This window comes from Fringilla coelebs, assembly GCF_963513975.1.
Source record: "Fringilla coelebs genome assembly, chromosome: 23".
NCBI lineage: Eukaryota > Metazoa > Chordata > Aves > Passeriformes > Fringillidae > Fringilla > Fringilla coelebs.
Genome location: NC_140049.1, coordinates 244,359 through 268,259, shown reverse-complemented (window position 1 = coordinate 268,259; position 23,901 = coordinate 244,359). Strand labels below are relative to the sequence as shown.

At 51.2% G+C, this 23,901-nt stretch overlaps 1 protein-coding gene across 1 annotated transcript; it reads left to right on the top strand.

The window, feature by feature from the left end:
- Window positions 1-8,728: 8,728 nt before the first annotated feature.
- On the top strand, window positions 8,729-23,662 carry TAFA3 (TAFA chemokine like family member 3; the record flags this gene model as incomplete). The annotated part of the gene is made up of 5 exons (XM_084220842.1): window positions 8,729-8,846; window positions 14,110-14,259; window positions 15,228-15,352; window positions 21,973-22,106; window positions 23,590-23,662. 5 exons carry the CDS (start codon window positions 8,729-8,731, stop codon window positions 23,660-23,662), a joined length of 600 nt encoding a protein of 199 aa, XP_084076968.1.
- Window positions 23,663-23,901: the final 239 nt, after the last annotated feature.

The window sequence follows — 23,901 nt, the reverse complement described above, 5'->3', positions numbered from 1 at the left end:
GCCTGGGGATGCAGATGTTGTAGTCTGAGTCAGAGTAATGCCAATAAACAGCCACTTCAGGTGCCAGCAGCTCTGCCCTTTGCTCTTCCCATCCCTCGGGGGTCTTGCCTGGGATGGTCATGCTTTCCCTGTCTCCCCATCTCACCCAAAGTTACCCCTGAGCATGGGGGTGTCAGATACTCACCTTCCCTGAACATAGCTTGAGGTGAAGCACTCCAGCATGCTGCCATGATAAACAGTGATTTAAAAATCAGTAACACAGAAATTAGTCTTAAATTACGTTATTTTAGTTAATTTCTCAAGCAACTGCTTAGCATCAAAAAAAACCTTTCTAACTTTCATCTTTCATCTATGTTGCTGAGCCCCAGAGGAGGTAGGATGGAGCCAGGGATATTTCTTTGTGAAAGAATGACATGTTGGTTGCATTTAAGCCAGAACAAAAGTAAATTAAACATCCAGATCATAAAAGTACTAGAGGATGTTTTAAAACAGGCTCTTTGCAGCACTGCATTAGTTGACTGTAGAGCCTGACTGTGTAATGAGTAATATATTAATTTATAATTAGCATAGTACAGTGAAGCTCAGCAAGTAGCTTTGTGCACTCTAGATAATTCATCAACAGAAGAAATGGTTCTTAATGGTTTCCAAGGTTTGTATGTCCCCTGTAACTGGGAAGTTCAGCATTTATTGTTATTTCTTTGAAGGGATAATTTGATTGCTACCACACATCTTTATTCCCTGTCTGTTTCTGTTGGAGTGCAGAGAAGCCTTTGGAGCGTTGCTGCTCTGGGGTGTGACCTCTCTGCAGATGAGTACATCAGTGTTTTGCAGAGCAGATGACCTGGATTTGGTACAGATTCTCAGAGGGTTTTACCCTTTCCCTCCTGCAAAGGGGAGGGGGGAAGGGGGCACATTAACCTCCTTGGGTCACTTGGCTTTTCCCCCTCTACAGCTTCAAAATCTTCCATACAATTTTCATATCTCTCAAGGCATCTTCATTCACAATTCTGCTCTCAAAGTCCTCAGGAGCCTCCTGGTCTCATTTAATATTACCTGACAGTAGAAATACAGAAGAAGAATAATAAATGTATAACAGTAACGCTCATGGAATTTACGGAGCCTTTGGGGAACTTACTTTTCAATTTGGAAGCTCAGACCCGCATTCCAGAGGATGCAGGGAGCAGGACCTCTCCCTGCTTTTGCAGCAGTGCCCAGGCTTCCCAGAGATCCTCTCCCTGGACCACTGTTTTGACAGGCTGGAAATCTGCACTGAAATCCCCTGGTGTAAGCAAAACCTTTTGAAAAGGGAACAAAATCCTCAGATGCTTGTACTCGGTGCTGAGACAGCCTGGAGGCACTGGGGCCTCATCAGAAGAAGGGAATAAATAAACTGAATTAAGATCATAATTCAGTGATCCACTGAAAACAGGGTGTGATCAATCTTCCCCAGGAATAAAGTAGCAGGAGTTCTGCTTTTTCCAGCTTTAATAAAATAATTTGCACCCTTCTGCCTGTTAGCAGCTTCAGATAAGTTGATTGCACTGAGCATTTGAAGTCTTCTGACATGTCCATCTGTCTTTGCATGACCATTTGCCCCTAACCCTTCTTGTAACCCAAGCCCCAGTCGATGAGTTTTCTTCCTGAAAAAGAAAAAAAAGCTGTTTGCTCACCTGGAAGGCACAGAAGGATTCCAGGCAGGTGACAGATTTCTTACATGGGAGCAGGATTTATCACTGAGGATACATCAGGAAATGTTGCTAGGATTTTCTTGGGCACTTCCTTTCCTTTCCAAACTTGGCTTGTTATGGATACTGGAAACTTGGGTGCCCTCATCCAGTAAAGTACTAGGCTCCTTGAGGAGTCACAGCCAGGGAAGAGAGCAGGCTGAAGGCTGCTGCTGGACACTCAATAAGAAGTCAGGATGATGATGAAAAGGAATTTCAGTGCTCACTTCCAGCTGAATTTAAATTAAACCAGTTTTACTGAAGTCTTGATTCCTCCCCTGCATTTAAATGCTGTGATCTGGAAAGCAACAAGTTTATATTTCTGTATCATTACATCAATAAAGAGCTGGAGTTTTGTAGGCTTCCTTATTAAATAATCTGGCCTGATTTAATTGGAATTTAGCTGGTGTGGAAAATAGCTCTGATTTAATTTGCTCTTGATCGTTCCACTAAAACTTTGTGATCTAAAAGTAGTGTGTTTGTATTTACTTATCACAGCACTGGAGACCTGCATTGGCAGGCTCTCAATCAAATTACCTGATGAATATAAACAGCAGATTTAATTTAGTTTCATATTGATTTTTGTCATTATTATTAAAACCCTCTGATCTGAAGAATGAGATGCTTGTATTTCCTTAATATCTTATTACTGGGGTTTGGGTTAATCTTGTAGAGCTTTTCCTTTTTCTTTTGAGTAACCAAGTCTAACTAATTGGAATGTAACATATGGCAATTTTGACTCTATAAAGGGGGAAAAGGAACTTAGTTTCCTAGGACAAAATAGCAAAGTAACCTTATCTTGTCAGTGGCTGGGGTACTCTCCCCTGGATACCTGTGTGCACTTTGGGGGTTGTGGGTCCCCCAGGAGCTGGTGGGTCACCCCAGGTCCTCTGCCTTGCCATCTGTCTGGTGCCCTGAGGAGCTGCCAGGGGTCCCCATGTGGCCCTGAGCAGAGACTCGCAGCAGTGCCCTTCCCAAGGGCTGGTTTCTGGAGAAGGGAGAGGGCATGCACAAAGGCTTTGGGATCCCATGGAAAGGAAATGGCCGGGAGATTGCAAACTGCCCACTTGTGAGTTGAATGAAGGGCTGCTGCTCACCTGTAACTCAGCTTGGCCTTGGAAATGTTTCCACACTTCCAGCTGAGTGGTGGGGTGGAAGGCCCAGGAGTAAGCAGTGAACTGTCTTCAGAAACCAAAGGCTTTCATGGACGTGCAAATATCTTTGAGCAAAGCAACAAAAATGAGTGCATGGAACTTCAGCCTCGCATTTCATCTGTGCTGAGGTTGCAGGTCTAATTCTTGGCAACAGTTGTGAAAATTCAACCTTTGACCTTGCTGTTTGTTGGTGTTTTAAAGCCTGTTGCAGCCTGCTGCGGAGAGGAGCCACGCAAGCTCTGCCCTGGAGGCACCAGGGGAGGTTTTCTAGACAAGCCTGGAGCTGCCTTGGGGAAAGAACTGGCCCAGGCTGGTGTTGTGGTCCCAGGTGTTGGAATCCCCTGTGTTAGGGAGAATCTTCTGCAGAGCCTGATCCAGGCTGGTGATGCTATTTCGGTTCCAGGAAAGCGGAGTTTTGGTGGTTTGACACCAAAGACAGGCTCATATTTTGAGAAGAGGGCTGCAGGAATGGATCCATCTGTCTGTCTGTCCATCCGAACACCATCCAGCATCCCTCTGTGTTCGCGGATCCATCACACCTTTTTTGGCAGAGAAAATTAGTTTTTGGGTAAATTAGTTCTGACCAGGCTCGTCCTTTGAGGACGAGAGAGCCAGGGCCAGTTATCAGGCTGGCAGGCTGTCCTTCCATCCCCGCACCATTCCATATCCCTCGGAGCTCGCGGCCCCATCACCCCCTCTTTGTTTTTTGGGGGCCGGGGGGGGAGGGAAAGGGGTTGTGTGTGTAAATAATTTTTCCTGATAATTCCCTCTGCCTGTTCCTCCTTCCCGACAGCCTTGACGGGCACCGGGGCTGACCGGGGCGGGGCAGCGCCCTCGCGGGCGGGGGCGGCGGCGAGCGACTCGGTGCGCAGCCGGTGCCGGTGCCAGCCCGGGATCGCGGGGCCGGTCCCGGGACGGCGGAGCAGCCGGTGCCGGTGCCAGCCCGGGATCGCGGGGCCGGTCCCCGGGCGGCGGCAGCAGCAGCAGGCGGCGCTGCGCCCCTTCGCGCCGGCAGCGGGTCCGCCGGGCTCCGCTCGGCTCCGCGCCCGCCGCCCCCGCCCAGCCCCGCGCCGCCGCCGCCGCCGCCGCCCGGCGATGCCCGCGGCCCCCGGCGGCTGCGGCCCGCGGAGGCGGCGCTGACCCGGCGGAGCGGAGCGGCCCCCGGCCATGGGCAGCGTTGGCCCCCGCTCGCCCCGAGGCCACCGTCAGGTACGTGCGGAAAGTTTGGCGGGGGGGTCGAGACGGCAGCCCCGGGGCCGCTCCCGCCGCGGTGCCGAGCGCCGGCCCGGCGCCGCTCCGAGGGCACGCTGAGTCCCGCTGAGGGCCGGGGGGCCAGGTCGGGGAGCCGCCGGGATCGGCGTGCGCTGGCACCGGGATGCCGGTCCAGGGCTCCGCCGTGGGGTCCAGCGCTCCCGGCTCCCCCCGGCCGCCGTACCTCGCTACCCGGTCCCCGCGCGTCCCGGTCCCCTGCCGCCCGCCGGGGGTCCCCGGTGCCGGTGCGGGGCTCGGGAGGGCCCCTGCAGCGACTTTAATGGGGCCGGCTCTGCCCTGCGCCCCGTTACCCGTGACTCCGACAGCAGCGGCGGCCGCGGTACCTGCGGGCTGTGGGGAGATTCGGACCCGGTGGGGCCCGGTCCGGCCCCAGCTCGGGGAGTGGGTTCGTCACGGATGATTTGCCAGCACTGCGAAGCTACTCGCCTTTCTGGGAGGAAAGTACTGCTGGAGAGATCCCAGATTCTGCAGCCAAGGATGCTCCGTTACTCTGGAAGGGGCCATAGATTCCAACTGCTGCTGCCTTCAGCACAAGCTCTCCCTGTGGCCAAAGCCATGAGCGGGACAGGCTCGGATGGGGGGCTTTAATCTTCCTCTGCTTCCTCCCTCTCTGCTGCAGCTCTTTCCAGCCAGGATGGGTTTGCCTCTGGCCAGCACCGGGCTGGAGTAGGGCAGCGGCACTGAGAGCCAGCGGCCTCATGGGGTGGCTCGAGGGGCACAGGATGGGCATGGGTCAGATGCCCCATCACCACCAGCAGAGGCTCAGGGGCTCAGAGGAGGGCATGAGCTGTACCATCCCATTCTGGAGTCATGAGTCTGTGGGTGCCAAGGCAGGGAAGCAGCAGTCTCCTCCTCCTGCTCATCAGCCACCCCTTTTGCTGTAGGGAGAGGCTTGGGGGGCTGTTCATTAGCCTCGTTAGCACTGTGGGGCACTGGACCCTGGCTGGAGGGGCACAGTTCCACCTGTGGCTTTAATGGAGGAGGAGGAAGAAAACGTCCATAGCTCCTGTGACAGGCAGAGTGGTTGTTGTCTGGGAGGGCAGCAGGGAGCTGTTCCTGTGGTCTGTTTGTGCTGAGAACCTCGATGAGATGGCCCTCATGTGCCTACAGGGAGGGACATGGACCCTCACAGAAGAACCATCATCTCTTGACACTCTGGTTGCAACTGAGATTGATAGTCTAAGAGATAGGGCAATTTGACAGTTCTTTCAGGTCCCAGCTCAGACCCAAAAGGCAAAAGCAGCTAAAAAATCTTAGTGAAAAAATCCACAACATTCCAAACAGCACGTAACAGAATGGAGAATACCAAGATATTCAATCAAAATTCAGTGTTTTGACATGCCAGAACACCACTCTTCATTTCACTGACATTCCAGGCTGAAAAATCTCAAGTCAGACCAAACATTTGTAGTTGTAATCTCACGACACTGGAGATAACTGTCAAAGCAGCAATTTCTGTGGAGCTGAGTTTTCTAATGGGAGTTTGGGCATGAGTGGGAGCTCGAGTGCCTCTGCCAGCATGGAGCACTGGGTTGCACCGTGTCCTCCTGCTCCCCTGAACCTCATGTGCTCTCCTGGCCACCAGCGTGGCTCCTGCTCAGCTCAGTGGTTTCCCCTTGGACAGTGTGGATTGCATTATTGATAACACTGTAATTTATTTATGCTTCCTTGGCTATAGCAAACAGCTCAGCCTTTCTGAGCTAAATATACTTTGCACTGGGAGTGTGCTGCTGTCCTCTGTGGGATGGAGTGCCCAGTGGAGTGCTTGGCTTTTGGTCCAGCTGAGAGGTTTAGGAATGTCTCCTGGAAACTCACATGGCCTGGAGGGTCCCATGGGCCTGAGCTGGAGATTGGTTCCTCCAGAAGGACTCTGGTGTGTGCTGTGGGGCTCAAGCCTGGTGCCTGGGAGCTGGGCTGTGCTCCCTGCATGGAGCAGGAGCAGCAGGCAGGAAACCAGGGTCTCCTGATGGGGACCTGGCTGCTCTGCTGGAAGGCCCAGGGGAGGTTTGTTGGTACTGGGGACTCACTGTTGCAAAACTTGCACTAGCATTGTGTCTGCTGTCCTCACATCCGGGCTGCTAGCTGTGCCCCATCGTGGGGCAAGGCAGCTGGGACACGGCTCCTGCTGTGTGCTGCGTGGCTGGGCAGGGGTGGCCCCAGGTGTGGGGCATGTGCCCCACTCCCTGCTGGGTGCGGGGCTGTGGCACTCACTGCCTCTGGGTTCAGGTGAAGAACTGAGCAGCTTTGAGAGAGCTGTTTGCTTTGTCATTGAGCAAATAGTGCATGCTATAAGCTGACATCAGTATTTACACAGTGGACTGTCATGTCTCCAAAGGGACTCCAGCAGTACCAGCTGTTGTATGATCCCCCTCTGAGAAGCCTCATGCAGAGCATATTGTGCCAGAGCATCAGAGATCACCTAAATGCGGGTTTACAGGGGAGAGTCTTGCAGTCCCACCACATCCCCTCAAGAAGCAATGGTTTTCTTGCACATTGAGCCATAGTGGATTCTTTCTGGCAATGGAGGGGCTGGAGCAGGAGCAGCCCCTCGTCACCCAGTGGGCAGGGATGGAGTCAGGACAGCGAGTGGGAAGCTGCCAGACACACTTCAGTCTGTTCCTGGGCAAGCTGACCATCCCACAGCATTAATTAGAAGTATTTCCTTACCTCTAAATTCTTTTTTAGCATAAAATACGTGGTTTTGTCAATATACCTTTGGTTTCTTCCTGCGCAAATGTCAGCACTTTTGATGACATTTTCTGATTTTTGTTTTCCAGATGGGAGAATCAAAGTGCAAAATATCACTTTAAATCACCAATTCAGAATGAAGCATTTTTCATTTTGAAATGCCAGTTTAAAACAGGAAAATTCATTTTTAAATGCTTCCAAACAAGAAATGTCCTTTTTACCACTTCAAATCACTTCATTTTGATTAAAAATGTCAGCATATTGTGTCCTGGCTCTTCATTAGAGAAGTCTGTGGTTTCACTGTCTCATGGTCCAGAGCAGATAGAAATTTCAAACGGTTGAAAATTGAAGATTTCTTCTCTGAGAGGTGTGGGTTTGTCCAGTGCACTGCTGGAATTCTGCAATGCCTGTGGAGGGGACTGTGGGTGCAAGGCTGGCACCAGGCAGGGCTACTCCTGGCACTGCTGCTGGTCCTGGCAGCACTCCCCAACATCAGTGTCATCACCACTTATCTTTCTGCTGTCTTGTTAGTAAGTTATGATCCAGCACTAAAATTTTATGGGGGCCATAGTTGTTTGCTGGACCTGGTGAGACCCCAACAGGTGATAATGGAGGCTGGCAGGTCCCCACGTCACCTGGCAGCTGCCAAGCAGGGACACGGCTGTTGGCACCACTGCCTGCAAGTGCCAGAGCTGTTCCCATCTGAAGGGCTGTAAATAGTGAAGAGAACATATTTAAAGAACCCAGCAGTAAAATACAAAACCTTTTGGAACTTACATTTTTCTTTAGGGGCTTCAGATGATGTAAAACTTGGCTTCTTTCCAGCATGTGCTGCATAGAGCGGGAGTGGTGCCACTGTGGTGCTAAGAGAGATTCCCAGTGTGTCCAGGGGTAGTTTTGTGTGTGTGGTTGCATGAGTTTTGGGTCTGTGCTGGAAGGAGGAGCAGTCCCAGAAGGTGATGCCCTGGGAGAGCAGACTGCAGGTCCTGGCGCTGCCACGGGCTCTGTGTATCCGACTGGCAATCAGCTGCCCCGTTCCTGTTTCCTGTGGGTGCTGGCCCCAGGACATCCAGCAGGATCAGCCCATTCTCCTGTTTGTCAGCAAGTGGTTTACAAGTGCCAAGCCTTGGGACTGCTGCGAGGGACCTCAGTGACACAAGGACAATAACAGCATGTAACCACGCACAGAAAAGGCAGAACCTGAAACGGCTCGCTGCTGATCTGCTCTGGCTCTTCCCACACACACTGCCTGTGCATTTGGTGTTTGTCATCTGCTTTAATGACCTACTATAAAGGATCTGATCTTGTGCTCTCAGCAGTAAAAATCAGGAGCAGCTCTGCAGGTCCTGCTGTTCAAAGGGGTGAGCAGGGTTATGGGCTGAGCTCCTGGAGAAGTTTCAGTGGTGCCATGGACACATGCTCATGCACCTGAGAGTCCTGAAGTGGGGCTGGTGAAATTCCCAGCTGAGCCCAGCCACTCCCAGGGACACAGTGGCTCATGCTGATGGCAGGTATCACTGCCCATGTCCTTCTTTCTCTTTTCAGATGTGCTGATGTCTGCTCCTTGCAAAGACCTGGCCCACCTGAGGTTGGCAGATGTGACCGTGAATCACCAGTAAAAGGTAACCATCACTCACCTGTACTACTGCTGGTGGGATCTCTTTCTGTCCTGCTGAGATGGCCTATGCTGCTGATGAAGTCTGAGGTCATCTGAGGGTGGTGGGTGAATCCCTTCATCTCCCAGGGCCTTGTCCCCACAGCCAGACACCCCAGTCCTCACAACGTTCAGGAGTCATACTACTGCGTGCAGGAGCGTTGGTGAGTGGATCTGCACCTCCCAGCCCTCCTCAGTCCCTCTTCCTCCACATATCTCTTCTTGTTTTCGGTAGAATGAGTGAGAGAGATATACAGAGCCTGAGCAAATGGGTTTTCGTGCTCAGTCTCTGCCTTACCACGCTGTGGGGACGACTGACGCTGGCCTCCACGCATCAGCACAGAAGCCATTCAGGTAGGGGAGCAAGATCCTTGCTGCATGTGTCACAGGCTTGTGCAATCATCTGGGTCCCCCTGAAAATGGTAGTACTTTGGAATCTTCATGGGATGCCTGAGGTGGGGGTTACGTGGGGATGAGCTGCTTGGTGAAGTTCTGTCTCACAGGCTGGTGTTGCTGGTGGTGCTGGTGTTACTGGTGTTACTGGCAGAGCTGTGCACCTGGCAGTGCAGGTGAACACTAGGATCCCATATGCTGTCTGCTGCATATGCCTCGGCTTGGAAAGGGCATTTAGGGGTTAATTTGAAACCATTCATGCTCTTGATTGACCCCACACCTAACCTTGTCCTATTTCTGTCATTTTTGCCTGACAGTTAAAGTAGTTCTAATCCTGTAATCCCCACCCGCATTGCCTAAAACCAAAACGCATCTTCCAGAGTGCCTCCCTCAGCCCACCAGTCATCAGCTACCTGCCCTTCCCTCCTCCAAACCCTGGATACCCCATCCTTGGAAGTGTCCAAGGTCAGGCTGGACAGGGCTCTGAGCCACCTGCTCTAGTGGAAGGTGGCCCTGGTAATGGCAGGCAGTGGAGCAAGATGAGCTTTAAGCTTCTTTCCAACCTAAACCATTCTGTGATTCTAACTGGGAGAAAACTCTTCACTTTTTCTCTGGATGACTTTTCAGCACTGAGTCGGGTCTTCCAGGGATATGGGCACTGCTGGCAGCTTAAGTGCTCACTCAACCTGCCCAATCCCAGTGCCAGAGAGCCCTGGTACTCCATGGTATCAATTTGTAGGGAGCTGCTTCTTTGAATTGTGTTTATTCACAGGTAAAACCACCTAAAAATAGCAGAGGAAGGTCTTTAATTGTGACCTCAAACTTTAAAATTTCTTGAAGAGAGAGTCCACATGCAAACACGTCTGACTGTGGCAACCAGGTCTGATAACAGAATTATAGAATATCTCGAGTTGGAAGAGATCCACAAGGATCATTAAGTCCAACTCCTGGCCCAGCACACAAATCATACCCTGTGCCTGAGATCCCTTGTGCCTGCCCAGCACATGGAGATGCTGCTTTGTCCAAGCAAACCGCTGCTTCCTGCAGAATGTGGTTGGATTTAAGGAGCTACATGAATCAAGCACAGTCATTTGGAAAGAGAATAGGAGACTCCTTGGTGAAGAATGATTCACCAGCAGTTTAATCCCCTGTGTAACATGGTGAGGTCTTCCTGATGAGCAAGGCTGGAATGTCTGGACCCAGCTCCCTCAAAGGTGGCCCCAGCACCTTCTAAAGCTGATAATCAAAGGGCTGTCTTTGCCTTTGTGCTCATCACTCAACCTGAAGCAGAAATAAGAAAGCATTTAAGTCAGCTGGGATTTTTTCTTTTGGGAAATGAGGTTCTCTTGGCATTTCCTGACACTTACATGCATCCAGCTTCTCTTCATTTTGTAGCTCTCCACCAGCAAGCAGTATTTTACATTGAACACGTGGGGTTGTGCCCACGCTCCCTGAGATACTCAAAATGTGTAATTTCGGGTTATGCCATAAAAACTCCATGTTCTGCTGCTCATTTAAAGGTCAATCAGAGTCGGACAGCATTTTTATTTTATTTTTGCATGCAGGATTCAAAAGGTGTTTGTTCTTACAATTCTTCATGGTTCCATGAGATAAGCTGTGTCTTTTAAAAAAGGGTTCCAGTGGGGAAATACCAGTTAAATGGGGGGGAGAAGCATGCCAGAAGCTCTGGAACTTATCCCAGGCTCTCGGGAGGTTTCCTGCTGTCAGTGTTAAACACACCATCCATCTGATACACATTTTGTTCCAAGTTTCCTGCTGCTCAGAAAAAGGAGAAGCAGCTGCAGGGAGCTCTGGAGCCTGCTGCTCACACTGCACGTGGGCTCAGCCTCTCTGCTCTCACTTCCCAGGCATGGGGCATGAAAATCCCGAGTGGCAGAGGTGGGAAAACAAGTGAATCTGGTGTGTAGGAGCTGAGGTGCATTTTGGCAGCTGGGATGGCCCTTACCCAGCTCCCCATGGGCTCAAATGCCATGGCCTGGGAAGGGGATGCAGTGTCCTGCTGCCAGGGCTGGGGCTAGCACCTGGAGGGGACAAATTTCCAGTGGCATCGTGTCCTAGGGCAGGGTGCCAGATGGTCAGAAGAAAATGCAATGAGGAATGGTTTTAAACTGGAAGGAGGCAGGTTTTGGTTAGATGTTCAGAAGAAGTTCTTTCTTCTGAGGATGGTGAGGCCCTGGCTCAGACTGCCCTTGAACGCATCCCGAGAAGTGTTCCAGGCTGGGCTGGATGGGCCCTGGAGTAACCTTGCCTGTGGAAGGTCTCCCTGCCCAGGGCAGGGCATGGAATAAGATTGTTGCTAAGATCCTTTCCAACCCGAACCAGTCTCTGATTCTACAGTTCTAAGACCTTCAGGAAAATAGAAGTATTTTGTGGCCTGAGAGTGGGATGGGTCCTGGGGCTGAGTGCTGCTTCTTCAGCTCTGCCATCAGTAGAGCCCTTGCTGTGCGGCTTTGTGTGCCCCACGGGGGCTGTGGGGCCGTGCCAGGGGCTGGGGGGCTGTGCCAGGGCAGGGGGGTACCTGCCCCACACGGGCAGCTCTTCCTGGGCAGGGACTCTGAGCCCTGCAATGCCCCACACTCTGCTGCAGTAAGGCAGAGGGAGTCAAATTTCTCTTTATCTCTGAGCTGCACCTTTCCAAGCAAATTAAAAGGGCTTTGACACATTAGCAAACTGCTATTGCATGGTTGTAATGACCGATTTCTCAGTTCTGCCTGGCTGTCCCTCGGCTGAACCTTTTAAAATTAGCTGAAAATGAGCAGCCAGAGAGCAGGACTGCAAGGGAGCAGAGGGGTTGCCTGGGCAGCCCTCCCGGGAAGAGCTCTGCTAATGAAACTTCTCTGAAAATGAGTCAAAACCGTAACAACTTGTGAACACTGAGACTTGAGGGTGTAAAATTCCCTGGTGAGGTGCACGGGGAGGAAGAGTGACTCCTTGTGGTCCTGGACCACAGTGTGAGAGGAATGTGGGCTCATAGGCAGCCCAAGCCAAGGATCTCTACTTCTTCCTCAATTTATGTGAAAAATCCCATGAAGCATGAAGAAAGGGCAAAACAGAAATGTTTGTTCTGCGAAGAGTTGCTTTCCTTTTCACTTTCACTGAAGTCTACCATTTCTGTGTACAAAAGGAATGGAATTCATTATTACAGCTGAATTACTATGGCATTTCAAAGACAAGATAAAATTTGTGGCTGGAGATATTATTACAAAATATTCCATATAATAATGGTGTAATTATTATGGACAGAAATGAAAGTAAGGGTTCATTAAAAGAAAATGACCATGAAATAGCAATAAATGGAGTAAATTAAACACATGGTGATTGCACAGCCCGCCCTGCCCGTGTGCGCTGGTGCTGGGCACAGGGTGTGTCTCGGAGCAGCTCCTCGCACCCTCTGGGGATGCTCTTTGTCTCCCACCTGGTGCTCAGGAGGGCAGGGAGGGCTTTGACTGGAAGCTGGTAGAGCCATGCCCAGCTGCCACAAGCAAGGCGTTTACACTGCAAGGAGAATTTCCGAGCAGGGATGTGGAAAAAATGTCTGCAAGGCAAAGGGATTTCCCCACGCGGTGGGGGAGAGATCCCATTTCCCTCAGCTTTCCTTGGAGAGGCGAAGTGGCTGCGTTCCAAAAGCTGGGCAGCGTTTTTTGGTGAGGGTGAGGACCTGCCAATGGGCACTGGCTGTGCACAGGTCAGCTGCCCTGGTCCCTGACTTTGTCACTGGGGGATGGCATCGCCAGCAGGACGCTCCAGCAGTGCCCAGGGGTGGGGCAGAGCTGGGAGCTGGGGCACCATGGGCAGGATCAGGCAAATGCAGGGTGGGTTGGAGCAGCTGCTGGAGCCTCATGTGCTGGGAGAGGGCTGAGGGGGGCTCGTGCTCACAGGTTCCTGCAGCAGCAGCAGCAGCAGCAATCATTCTGCACAGCCCTGCATGTCCTGCTTGCACCTCCTTGCAAGCCTTTTGTCTGGTGACAGCTCCTGGGGGCTCTGCACTCCAGAGCGTGGGAGGTGTCCTGAGCCAACGGCATGGAGCAACCAGGAATGCCCTGATGCCCGCTTATCTGCATACATTTGGGATGCCACACTGCAGGAATGCAGCTTCCCTGTCCTCTACCCAGCTTGGCTCCTGTTTGCTAGGGAATAAAAGCCTGTTCCTGGTGACCCACGGGACCCAGGACATGTCCATGTGTGGCTCTGCACTGCTTCTCCAGTGCTCATTAAGCAGGACCTGCAGGGATCTCTGGGGTCGTGGGAATGAAGTCTCTCAGCCCTTTTTGGCTGATTTGTATTGTGCTTGTGTGGGCCATTACCCGGCTGGAGCACTGATTTGAGATGCTGACTAGCTCTAAACTCTGATCCCAGAGGTGATCAGCCAACACGGTAGTTTTCTATTTTCCTTAATATTTTAATGGCACTGGGAGGAGGAGCAGCAGAGCAGCTTGAATTGCTGATGAACACCGTGACATTTCTCTGCTGCTGCAGGGTGGAAATGCCACCCTGATCCTTCCTTCTCCAGGCAGAGAAGGTGATGGCAAGGTGGAGGCGCTGACTGTAGCTGAGGTCGGAAATGATGGTGCTCTGCTTGAAGCCAAAAGCAGCACAATGCACCATCCCCTCTTGTAGCAAAGTGCATCTCATTATCAGCTGCAATTAGCTAATGTGCTCGTTAGTTTCAATAAAGCTCTTGGCTTGGCCGTGGCGAGAGGGGATGAGCTTTGAAGGGTACGATGGGTGTGAGGGCTATTAGGAGCAAGAGCTCAGATGTAAGAGATGTGGAGCAGGAACCACCACTTTTCCTTACAGGTGGGCTGGGAAGATGCTGTGCCCAGGCACCAGCTGTATGTCACCAGCAGCCCTGGGGGGGATTCCAGAGCTGGGACAGTGCTGCACATACCGGGCTCTCCTGTGCCCTGGTCACGGCTCACAGCAGCAGTGTGCCCAGGGCAGTGGGCAGGGGATGGCCTGAGCTCCCTGAGGTCTCTGGGTGCTGCCCAGGGCAGTGGGCAGGGGATGGCTGGGCTCTCTGGGTCTCTGGGCGCTGCCCAGGGCAGTGGGCAGGGGATGGCCTGAGCTCTCTGAGGTCTCTGGGTGCTGCCCAGGGCGGTGGGCAGGGGATGGCTGGGCTCTCTGAGGTCTCTGGGTGCTGCCCAGGGCGGTGGGCAGGGGATGGCTGGGCTCTCTGGGTCTCATGGGGCTGTTTCTCCTGCAGTGCATGTGGAGCCCGGCACGTGCGAGGTCATCGCGGCTCACCGGTGCTGCAACAAGAACAAGATCGAGGAGCGCTCCCAGACTGTGAAGTGCTCCTGCTTCCCAGGGCAGGTGGCAGGGACAACACGGGCAGCTCCCTCCTGTGTGGATGGTGAGTACCCCACGGTGCAACCCCTCCTTTTCAATCCCTGACCTCATCTTCACAGGTAAAGCAGGTGTGGGGTCTCCATGTGCCTGGCATCAACAGAGAGACCTGCCCTGGGCTCCTGCAGCAGAGCAGTGGGGAAGGGGGCACATTTTGGGGACACTCTCTCATTGGACACTCACTCACTTGGTGTGGCTGTGATACTCCACTCTGTGCAGCCCTGGGGGAGGCTGTGGGGGAATTACTGGGGTTCCAGCATCAGTGTGCTGGGGTCAGGTCTGCAGCACTGATCCCTGCACGTCTCCTCACCCTGTTGCCACAGCTGGAAGCAGAGATATGATTCCAGGGATATGATTCCATTTCTCCTTGGTGTGAGGAGCACCAAGCATACAAACTGTATGTTTTATTGAATGCCATCATGTGCCATGACTAAGGAGCCATCAGGAGCACCACCAGCCCCTGCCAGCATGGCATTGATTTGCTTGACAGCCAGTGGCCTGTGACTGCAGTTCTGTGCAACACCAAGTAATGCCAGAATAAATTGTCAGGGAAGGCTCTTGCTGTCCCCAGCTGCTCAGGTCATATTGTTCCCAAATATAAGAGAGCCCACTCTGATTGCCCAAACTGGAGCCATGAATCACAAGACCATAATAGAGCAGAGTGGTAGGAAACAATCCCTTTGCTCTGTAAGTGGAGCCTGAAGCAGGTTCTTGAACAGCGCTGCTCTCTCTGGGAGCGAGGACATTGGGCTTTTTTTCCTGGAGTAGTGAAGAAAACAGGGTGTTCTGGAGGCAGGTGGAGCAGTTGGGTCAGGTGAGGCCAGGCAGGTGAGGAGCAGCTCCTTGTCCAGGGCTGCTCAATGTGAGCTGTGCTGGAGAGAGGGGCTGTATCTCCGGGTGTCACCCCAAGGTGGGCAGAGCTGGTTCTCCATGCCCTGTGCTGCGGCCTGGCTGCTGATCCCCTCCTCTCCCCAGCCTCCATCGTGCTGCAGAAGTGGTGGTGCCAGATGGAGCCGTGTCTGGATGGGGAGGAATGCAAAGTGCTGCCTGACCTGTCAGGATGGAGTTGCAGCAGTGGCAACAAAGTGAAGACCACCAAGGTACGTCCCTGTCAGGTGATGGGGGGAACCCAGGTGTGCCTTCCCCAGCCTAGGGCAAGCAAGCAAAACCCAGGAGAGCACCCACAGTTCCATGGGGAAGGAGAGAGCTCCAGCTCCTGCAGGGCACACACTGATAAGGACTCACTGAAGCAGAGCAGAGGGTCTGGGCTGTGCATTTCTCACTGGTGCTGGAGGGCCTGGCAGGCATACCACTACCCTGAGTGGATCCCAGAGCTTTTCCATTTGATCGTTCTTGCTGGAAGGCTTGTTGTTGGATGGCTCAGCCCCTGAGCAGACATCCTCGGTGTGTCTGTGTAACATCCCAGGGCTCCCAGGGTGTCCAGGTTGCTCCCTGGCACCACCCACTGCTCCAGGGCCACAGGTTGTCCTTCCCAACCCAGTGGCACAGCCCTGAATCTGTCCCTGTTCCCTGTCTGAGGCAATCATTTGTGACAGAGCACTACACGATTATTATTTCCATGGCTTGCTGAATACCCCAAAGAACAAGGTGTAATTAAAATTTTATCAAACTCATTAGTAATTACATATATGCCATGGTTAATCAGTTGCATAATTTTGTAATCATTGTTCATGCTGCTGAGTGTAATTATTCCTTATGCTTTCGTTTTCCTCGCCCCACATCCCCCACCACAAAATTATCGTATTAAGCAATGTCAGGATTTTTTTCATTGCTGCTATTATTTTTGTGCACAGAAAGCACTTTCATGCTGAAGTGTTTTTATGGACATCCAAAAAGGTTCCTCCAGCCCTGAGCATCCATCACTGACCAGTAACTACAGCATTACATTGAGCTGGTTGTCTTTTTCCCCTCTTAGAGTTGTTTGGTTGTTTTCCCCCAGCAACTAACTTAGCACAAAGCCTCTGCTCTGGCTTTGCTGTCTTGAATTCTCACTGGGATGGGGTGGGACTTGGGAGCTTCTGCTCTCCTGCCTCATCCAGCAGACCCCTCCATGGCCAACCTCCTTTTGGGTGCCGTGCCCTCCTTAGGGAGGTGGCAGTTTGGGAACACAGACCTGTGTTTTCACAAGGACTTCTGGTAAATTTGGATGACTTTAGTGACTTTGGAATGGTGCCAAGGAGCTGGATTTGCATCTCAGTTCCCTGTGCAGACCTCAGTGGTAACTGCAGCCAGAGCACAAAATCACAAACCATCCTTAAGGTGACATTTGGAATGCCCACTCCATCAAATGAAAGTAAAGAGCCAATCTTATTTACATCTCTTGAGGCTGTTTGCTGGTAATTCATGGATGGGGAATCAGCTGGATGCACTGGATAATTTCTCCTCTCCTCCACAGGTCACTCGATAGCCCCCGTGCAGCGTGGCACGGGCTGAGCAGCCTTGCCGTGGGTCCTGGTGCTCCTGTGAGCAGCAGGATGTGGCCCAGTGCCTGCAGAGGGGGGATGCTCCAGGCCTGCCATGCTGCACCCCTCAGCAGGACTGGGACAGCTGCTGGATCAGAGCATCCTCTGCGCCCCAGCTTCCCTGGAGGCTGCAGGCAGGGATCCCAGGGCAGCTGCCAGAATCCCGTCGCTCCACGGCTTCTTCCTTTTCTGTGGACACATTCACCAACCAAGAAATGGGCTCATTTTCTACTCCTCTCAAATAAAATATTCCCACTACGTAAGAGCTGTTGACAATGCAGAGACAGACAAGTAGCAGGCCCCCAAAATGGGCTAAAATCTGAATAGCTGAAATCATTGCAGTGAGTCGCCTTCCCCCCGAGATGCTGAATCCAGGTTGCGTTGGAATCGGGAAGTCAGTGGTTACGTGAAGCCCTTCCCCATGTGGCTCCTGGCCCTGGGGTTCCTAGGAGCAGCTGCTGAGCTCCAGCCTGATCCTGAGTCACTGGGGGCTGCTCTGCCCTCAGAGCCTGGGCTGTCCCTGCCCCATCGCTATGACCACAGGCAGCAGATGTGGCAGTGTGGTCAGAGGGTGTCTGACACCCTGTTGGCTCCAGGGATGGTGAGATGCCCCCATGGTGCATGCTGCTGGTTTCTCCTTCCTCAGTAATTGCATTAATCAGGATGCAAATTTAGTGTTTTCCACCATGCAAATCCCAGGCACTGAGTTTCTGCTTGTGTTTGCAATTGAATTTCAGACTTGTGTGAGGCGATCTCTCTGTCTGCGTCTCTGGGGTGTCTGGGGCATCAGACAGGGCCTCTGACCAAGCTAGATTTTGCTGTAGTAATCCAAAATAAAGAAAAATGTACCACCTCCTGGCCCTGAGCTCATGACCTTCTCCAGGACACGCCATTTCCTATGGTGTGGCAACTCGAGGTGGGGGACAATGTGAGCCCCCAATGTCAGAGGTGCTGGGGACCCTGGGGCTGTGGGACCAACACCTCCAGCCCTGCTCTGGGAGCCTGCAGGGGATGCGCTGGTGCAGGAGGGGCTGGAGATGGTGTGAGGACCATGGCAGTGAGGGGGTCACTGCTGGGTTTGCTGCCACCTGCCTCCTGCCCTGGCTCCCACCACAGGACTCATTATTGAGAGATCTTTGTAATGGGGTATGAAATACCCTCTCCAGATGTGATGTAAATATCAGACTGTGAAATAATAAATTAATTTTAATCTCTGCAAAAGATCTTTTTTTCACTTAACAGCAAAAGGAGGCTCTGGGAGTGCTTCTCATGCTGCTGAATCTGAGGTGGAGGGGCTGGGGACTCTGCCCTGGCCATTCCAGTCCCAACCAGCTTGTTCAATTATGGCTTTGGAGGAGAGCTGAAAGCCTGTGGTGGCCAGCAAAGGCTGAGTAGCTCATAGTGATCCTAAAGAAAAGTGCATTAATTTCTACAGGATGCTTTGCCGAGAGCTTCTCTTATCCTGTTGCTTCAGCTTTGTGTGGCAGCTCCCACTGCAGCAGCACCATGTCCCCCAAGATGCTCCCCCTGCCAAAGGCCAGACTGTGATTTTAAGGTTCCCACCTGGAGTCCTGTGCCCTCTGAGAACCCAGGCTGTCGAATGCAGAGTGGGAACCTGTTATTTCCAGTAGGAAACACCAGGCTGTATATGGGAATATCCCTGCTTGGCTGAGCATTTTCATAGCAGGCTCATAATGTGAAGGATCCACTCTGCGGGAGTGTTGAGCTTGACACTTACACTGATATAAAAACATTTTATTGTCTGCATAATAGGTACCCTTGAAGCTTATTTTTCACTTACTGCATCCCACAGTTTAGTGAGGAAATAGCCCCTTGGTGTCTCTGCCGAGTGCTGACCTCGCTGCTATCACACCATCAGAGTACAAAAATACTGCAAATTGCTGCTCCTCTCCTGCAGGTAAATGTGTTTCCAAGGAAAACGTTGCAGCCTGCAGGACTGCTGGTGTTACCTCTGCCTCCTGAGCAGCCAGGGAAGGATGCTGCTGCCACAACTTCTGGCCCTCTGCCCTTCTTCCACTCACTCTATTTTCAATGCTTTCCTTTGGCCAAGCAGACAAGCATACTAGCAGGAGCAATAAACCAAGGAGGAGGGTGATGGTGATGGGAACATCTCTGGGCTGAGACAAGGACTTTGATCCCTGTCTCTCCACTGCCTCAGTGGGACAATGTCACCTGCACGGTCCCCAGCGACCTTGGGCACCCTGATCCCTTCTCTCTCCATGTGACCACACTGCTGGTCCCTGAAGGACAGATCTGTAGGGGGTCAGAATATAAGAAAATAAAGATAGTATAGAAAGTAATCTTACCCCGAAGAAGCTGCAGCTGGGCCAATTATCAAAGATTAGGAACAGGCCCGACTTTAACAGGCCGTAGCTGTAACCAATGAGAAGAAGAGAGCAATAAAAGAGTGGGGTGGTGTTGAGAAGGGAACTGGAGTCAGTTGGCTGCTTTGTGAAGGAGAAAGAGTCAGTGCTCTGAGGAGCTGCCCATGAGAAAGCAAAAAGAACTTGGGAAATTTTTGCAATAAGGAGACAACAGTATGGAACCTCTGCAAGAAGATGACCACACAAATCAGCCTCTGCAGCTGCATCAGCAGCTTGGACACCCCAAACTCTCATGCCAGGGTCCCAGATCCACCCTGCCCAAGTCCCCATCTTGGTGGGGAATTGTTGTGCCAAGTTCTGTCTTGGCACATCTGTGCGGTAACGGGCTGGGAGCTTGCACAGACAAGATTTGAAGTTGCCCAAGGGGTGATTAGTCAGAGGAAACTGTCACAGTTAACGTACTTTCAATATCATCTCCCTGGGTATTATAATTACACCCCATTCAATTAGTCTTCAGGGAAAAAAAAGTCTTTTGTATTAAGATTTGGTGGAGAATTATTAGAGAGTGAATTAAAAGACAAGGATTCCATTTTACGTACAAATACTAAAAGCATAATGCATAAAATACCCCCAAATTACAAGCTGACTAAATGTAGAGCTGTGCTAGGAGGTGAAATGAAAGGTAAAATGAAACCCTTTGAGCAGTACAAGGTGCAGTATTATCAAAGAAATAAGATGGAAACATAATTAACCACCCAGCATTATGCTGAAAGATGGCAAATTGAAATGGGAGACAAAATTAGGTGAAATTGCAGAGCAGGCTCATTTATTTCTGCTTTATAAATCAGTGCTACCTGTCAGCAGTGATGCCAAGCTATTCCAGAACAGGAGCTTTCCAAGGGAGGATGCTCACGGGGACCTCACCTTGTCCACATTGGGGCTGCTGTGCTCTCCTGGACGGTGAACTCTGTGTCACTGTAGGAGCAGGTGATGTCTCCAAGGGTCACATTTTGGTGCCCTTTCCTTCACCCAGCCATGGTGCATTCAGGCCACACCTGGTCTGTCCTCCTCCCCAAAAGCTGTCTCCTTTCCCTGGTGCTTTGCTACTCTAACTGGTGCCCCCCTTGTGACTTTTGCAAGGTTTGCTCCTACGGCATCCCGCAGGGAGCCTACCATCAGTGGCCTCTTGCACTGGTGAGTTAAAGTCCAATTTAGGGCTGGAGGAACATTTTCTTTAACTGTGCTAAATTTCCTCCTCTCAGCCTTAATTGGCTCCTGTTCCCTATAACCTCTGCCCCCTCCAAACTCCTGCCCTGGCTCCGCTTGCTCCTCTCTGCCCATTTGCTTTATTGCTGCTTTTCAAGGAATTCAAACAAGAAAAGATTTGTCTTTTCCAGAAGTAGAACGATTTTTGTTAGAATCACCTCAGCTATGCAAAAACATCCCTGTGCATCTCCTGTGCTATGCTCAGGATTGGAGACCCTGGACTTGCAGGATTTACAGGGATGGCAGCTGCACGTGGCTGTTCTGGCACTAGTGTATTTGGACAGGAACCTGTGGGTCAGTTTTTTTCTACTTTGCCAACACCTTTCACTAAGAACTCTACTTTTTTTTTTTTTTTTTTTTTTTTTTTCCCCCTCTCTGGCTTGTTTGAAAGTAGCTATATCCCTGTTTTAGGGGTGTGAACCAAGTGGCTTCAGCATCCACACATGCTGCCCCATCCCTTCTGCCCTCAGGACAGAAGCCACCAGCAGCCACAGCCCCCACCACCAGGATGTGGGGACATGTGGCCATAGGGACATGGGGCTGTGGGCACCTTCCTCATTGCCTTGCATGCCATGGGACTCCATCAGAATCACTAAGATAAAAATACAACAGCACAATCTTTTCTCTGGTTGATACACTGTGATGGGGCTGTTGGAAGCATTAGATGGCTCTTCCAAAAATGCATCCTCATGTTTTATTCAACTGTGCATTTGTGAAGATGTTCTTAAGGGAATGAATAAAATACTCATTTAGATGCTACAGTGCACTAAAGGCAGTCAGGGCAGAAACAGTGCTGCTGGGTCAGGGCAGAGCTGGCCCTGCTGCAGGCAGCCTGACTCCTGCCACACCCCAGGAGGATCCCTGGGGATCACAGAATCACAGAATATCCTGAGTTGGAAGGGACCACAAGGATCATTGTGTCCAGTTCCTGGCCCTGCACAGGACATCCCCAAGAAGCCCACCATTTGCCAAAAGCCAGATCACAGAATCATAGAATCATGCTCTCCTCTCCCCAGGAGAAAGGGATATGGACATGAGGGGCTGCACAGACATGGGTTCATCCTGGGCAGACTCTGCTTACTACCTGGATCAGGGATTAAATAGAGGCTCATTTTTATAAAGGGATTTCTAGCCTTGTTTTCCTGCTGGGGCAGCTGCAGTGGCCACAGCAGAAAAAGAGCCATTGGCTGGGCCAAAGCAGAGAGGGAGGATGCAATTTAATTTGTGCATTTCCCAGCTTGTTAATCTCCTGATTTACTGCTGGTATTTGATTTCCATAGCATTGCTTCATAATAAAGGGATTAGCCTGGACCATAGGTCTGCTCTGATGCTCATCTACTAGGGATTAGAGAGAAATTTTGCAGTCAGTTCACGGGTCAAATAGGTAGAAATGAAAATATGTGTATGGTTTTGTTGACGTTTGCAGGAGCATTCAGTCTGTGATCTAGCACTGGCTCTCCTGACCCATTCAGCATCCCCTGCTTCCTGATCCTCTGCTTCCCATTTCACAGGGTTCCCAATACCCTGGTCCTGTCTCAGAGGGGTCCCAATCCCCTGCTTCCCATGACAGGATAGTTTCAATCCCCTCTTCTCTGTCTCATGGGCATCTCAGTCCCCTGTTCCCAGTCGCACAGCGGTCCCCATCCCCTGCTGTTTGGCCCAGAGCCCCAGAACAAGGAGCCTCAGCATCTCTCCCTTGTCAGGGTGATGGATGCTGTGGTGGCAACCAGCGGTGCCTCCGGCTGCCAGCGCTGGGCATGGTCAGGAAGTGCCTTGGGCAGTGTGTAAAATCCCTGTGAATTGTGGTTTGATTTTTTCCTGTGCATGTCTGTGGCACCAGAGGTTAATGTATTACCAGGCTGACCTGGATATGAGCAAGTCAGACATCCTAATAAATGTGTGCTAACTGAAAACACAGACAAATTAGCACATGCTCCATTTCCCTCTAATGGTGTGCTTTTCTCTGCTCTCAGCCTCCCCATGTGTGCCAGGAGCCAGCTGCCCCTGCAGTCCTGTGGAGCAGGGCTGGCCACCTCCCTTGTGTCACCTTCTCTGCAATGCTCCCAGCCCAGCCTGGTCTCTCAGCCATCAGGAGTGAGATCTTACAGGCAGAAAGAAGCAAAATTGATTTATTGGTAACATGATATAGTGCATGGAGCCAGGATTAAGTAATGATCCAATTAAACACTCCTGGATGTATTCCTATTAGTGAGCTCTAAGTCAATCAATTATTTAAATACAATAATACTTAAATACACTGGGAATCCTGTGATTATTACAGGGGCTGAGACAATGTTCGTTAACAGCAAATAATAAATATTGTGGATACTCAGTTCTGTAAGGACTTTTTTCTATGAGTTGTGAAAACTGTGCAGGAACTGCTGTGGCTACTCACTCCAGTGCAAGCTGTCTCTGCACCTTCGTCCCTCCTGCTAGCACCTATTTCCATTTGAGACCTCATCTGGAAAGCTGATGCCTGGAGCAAAGAATCCAGGACTCTCAAATGCAGCAAGGTTATTAATTAATATTTTAACTACTTTGCTGGAATAAATTCAGCTTTAATGAAATAAAATTAAGCCAGTGGCCTGGTGCAAAATGAGCACAAGGATGGAGCTTATGTCATATCATAGTGTCCCAGTGGTGAGTTTTTAAAGGGAAGCTGCATTTCAGGCAGAGCTCTGGCTGTCAGATGGTTTTCCCTGTATCACTTCCAAATGCAGTACAGCTGCCTTGGAGCCAGGAGCTGGAGATGTGCCACCAGATGTTGGGAATTAAAAAGAACAAGCAAATCTGTGCCTTAAAAAAGAAGCCACTGTTATTTGGGACGGAGCCATGGGACTTGACATCAGGTTCCCTCTTCTATTAATCAGTATTTGTTTTGGGTTTAATTAGCTTTGATTGCAGTTTACAGATGTAAATGTGTCTCTCGTGGCATCTCCCTCATCCCCTGGGAATATGAAATGAGTGTTTAGTGTAACAGCATTGGAGCGATGCACAGGAAGGAAAGCAAACAGAGGAGCTTCATGTGCATCCTCAGAGTTTCTGTGATCTCCACCTCAGTCCGTGGTTATAAACAGAAAAGGGAGAAGACCCTCAAAAAGAGAAGGGCAAGGAGAAAGGGACCCCATCTTGATGCTCCTAGAAAGCAGCGTCTGATGCTCTGAGGAAAGGTCCAAGGACCATCCCTATGCCAGTGTGAAGTCTGCGGTCTGCAGGAGTTGTGCAGCAAGTTGTGCTCCACAGGAGGAACCGCAGCTGTGAGGAGGAGCTGTGCCATGAGCAGCCCAGCAGTGACCCTGAGGACACCTTGCATTAAGCTGCGAGGTCTCTTATGTCTGTCAGATGAAGAAAGAATTCCTCGCCAGGAGGTTAATGTGTTTGATTCACCCCCCACAGGAATATGATCTTCCTTATTAGTGTTTGCCATTTTATAGTTTAATTAAGGTCACCCAGTGGGCCTGTAAATGACATCTTAATTAATAGCCTGCAATATCTGCTGGCACCGGTCAGGCTTCCTGTGGGTATCTTGGGAGGAGAGTGAGAAGGGGAACATGA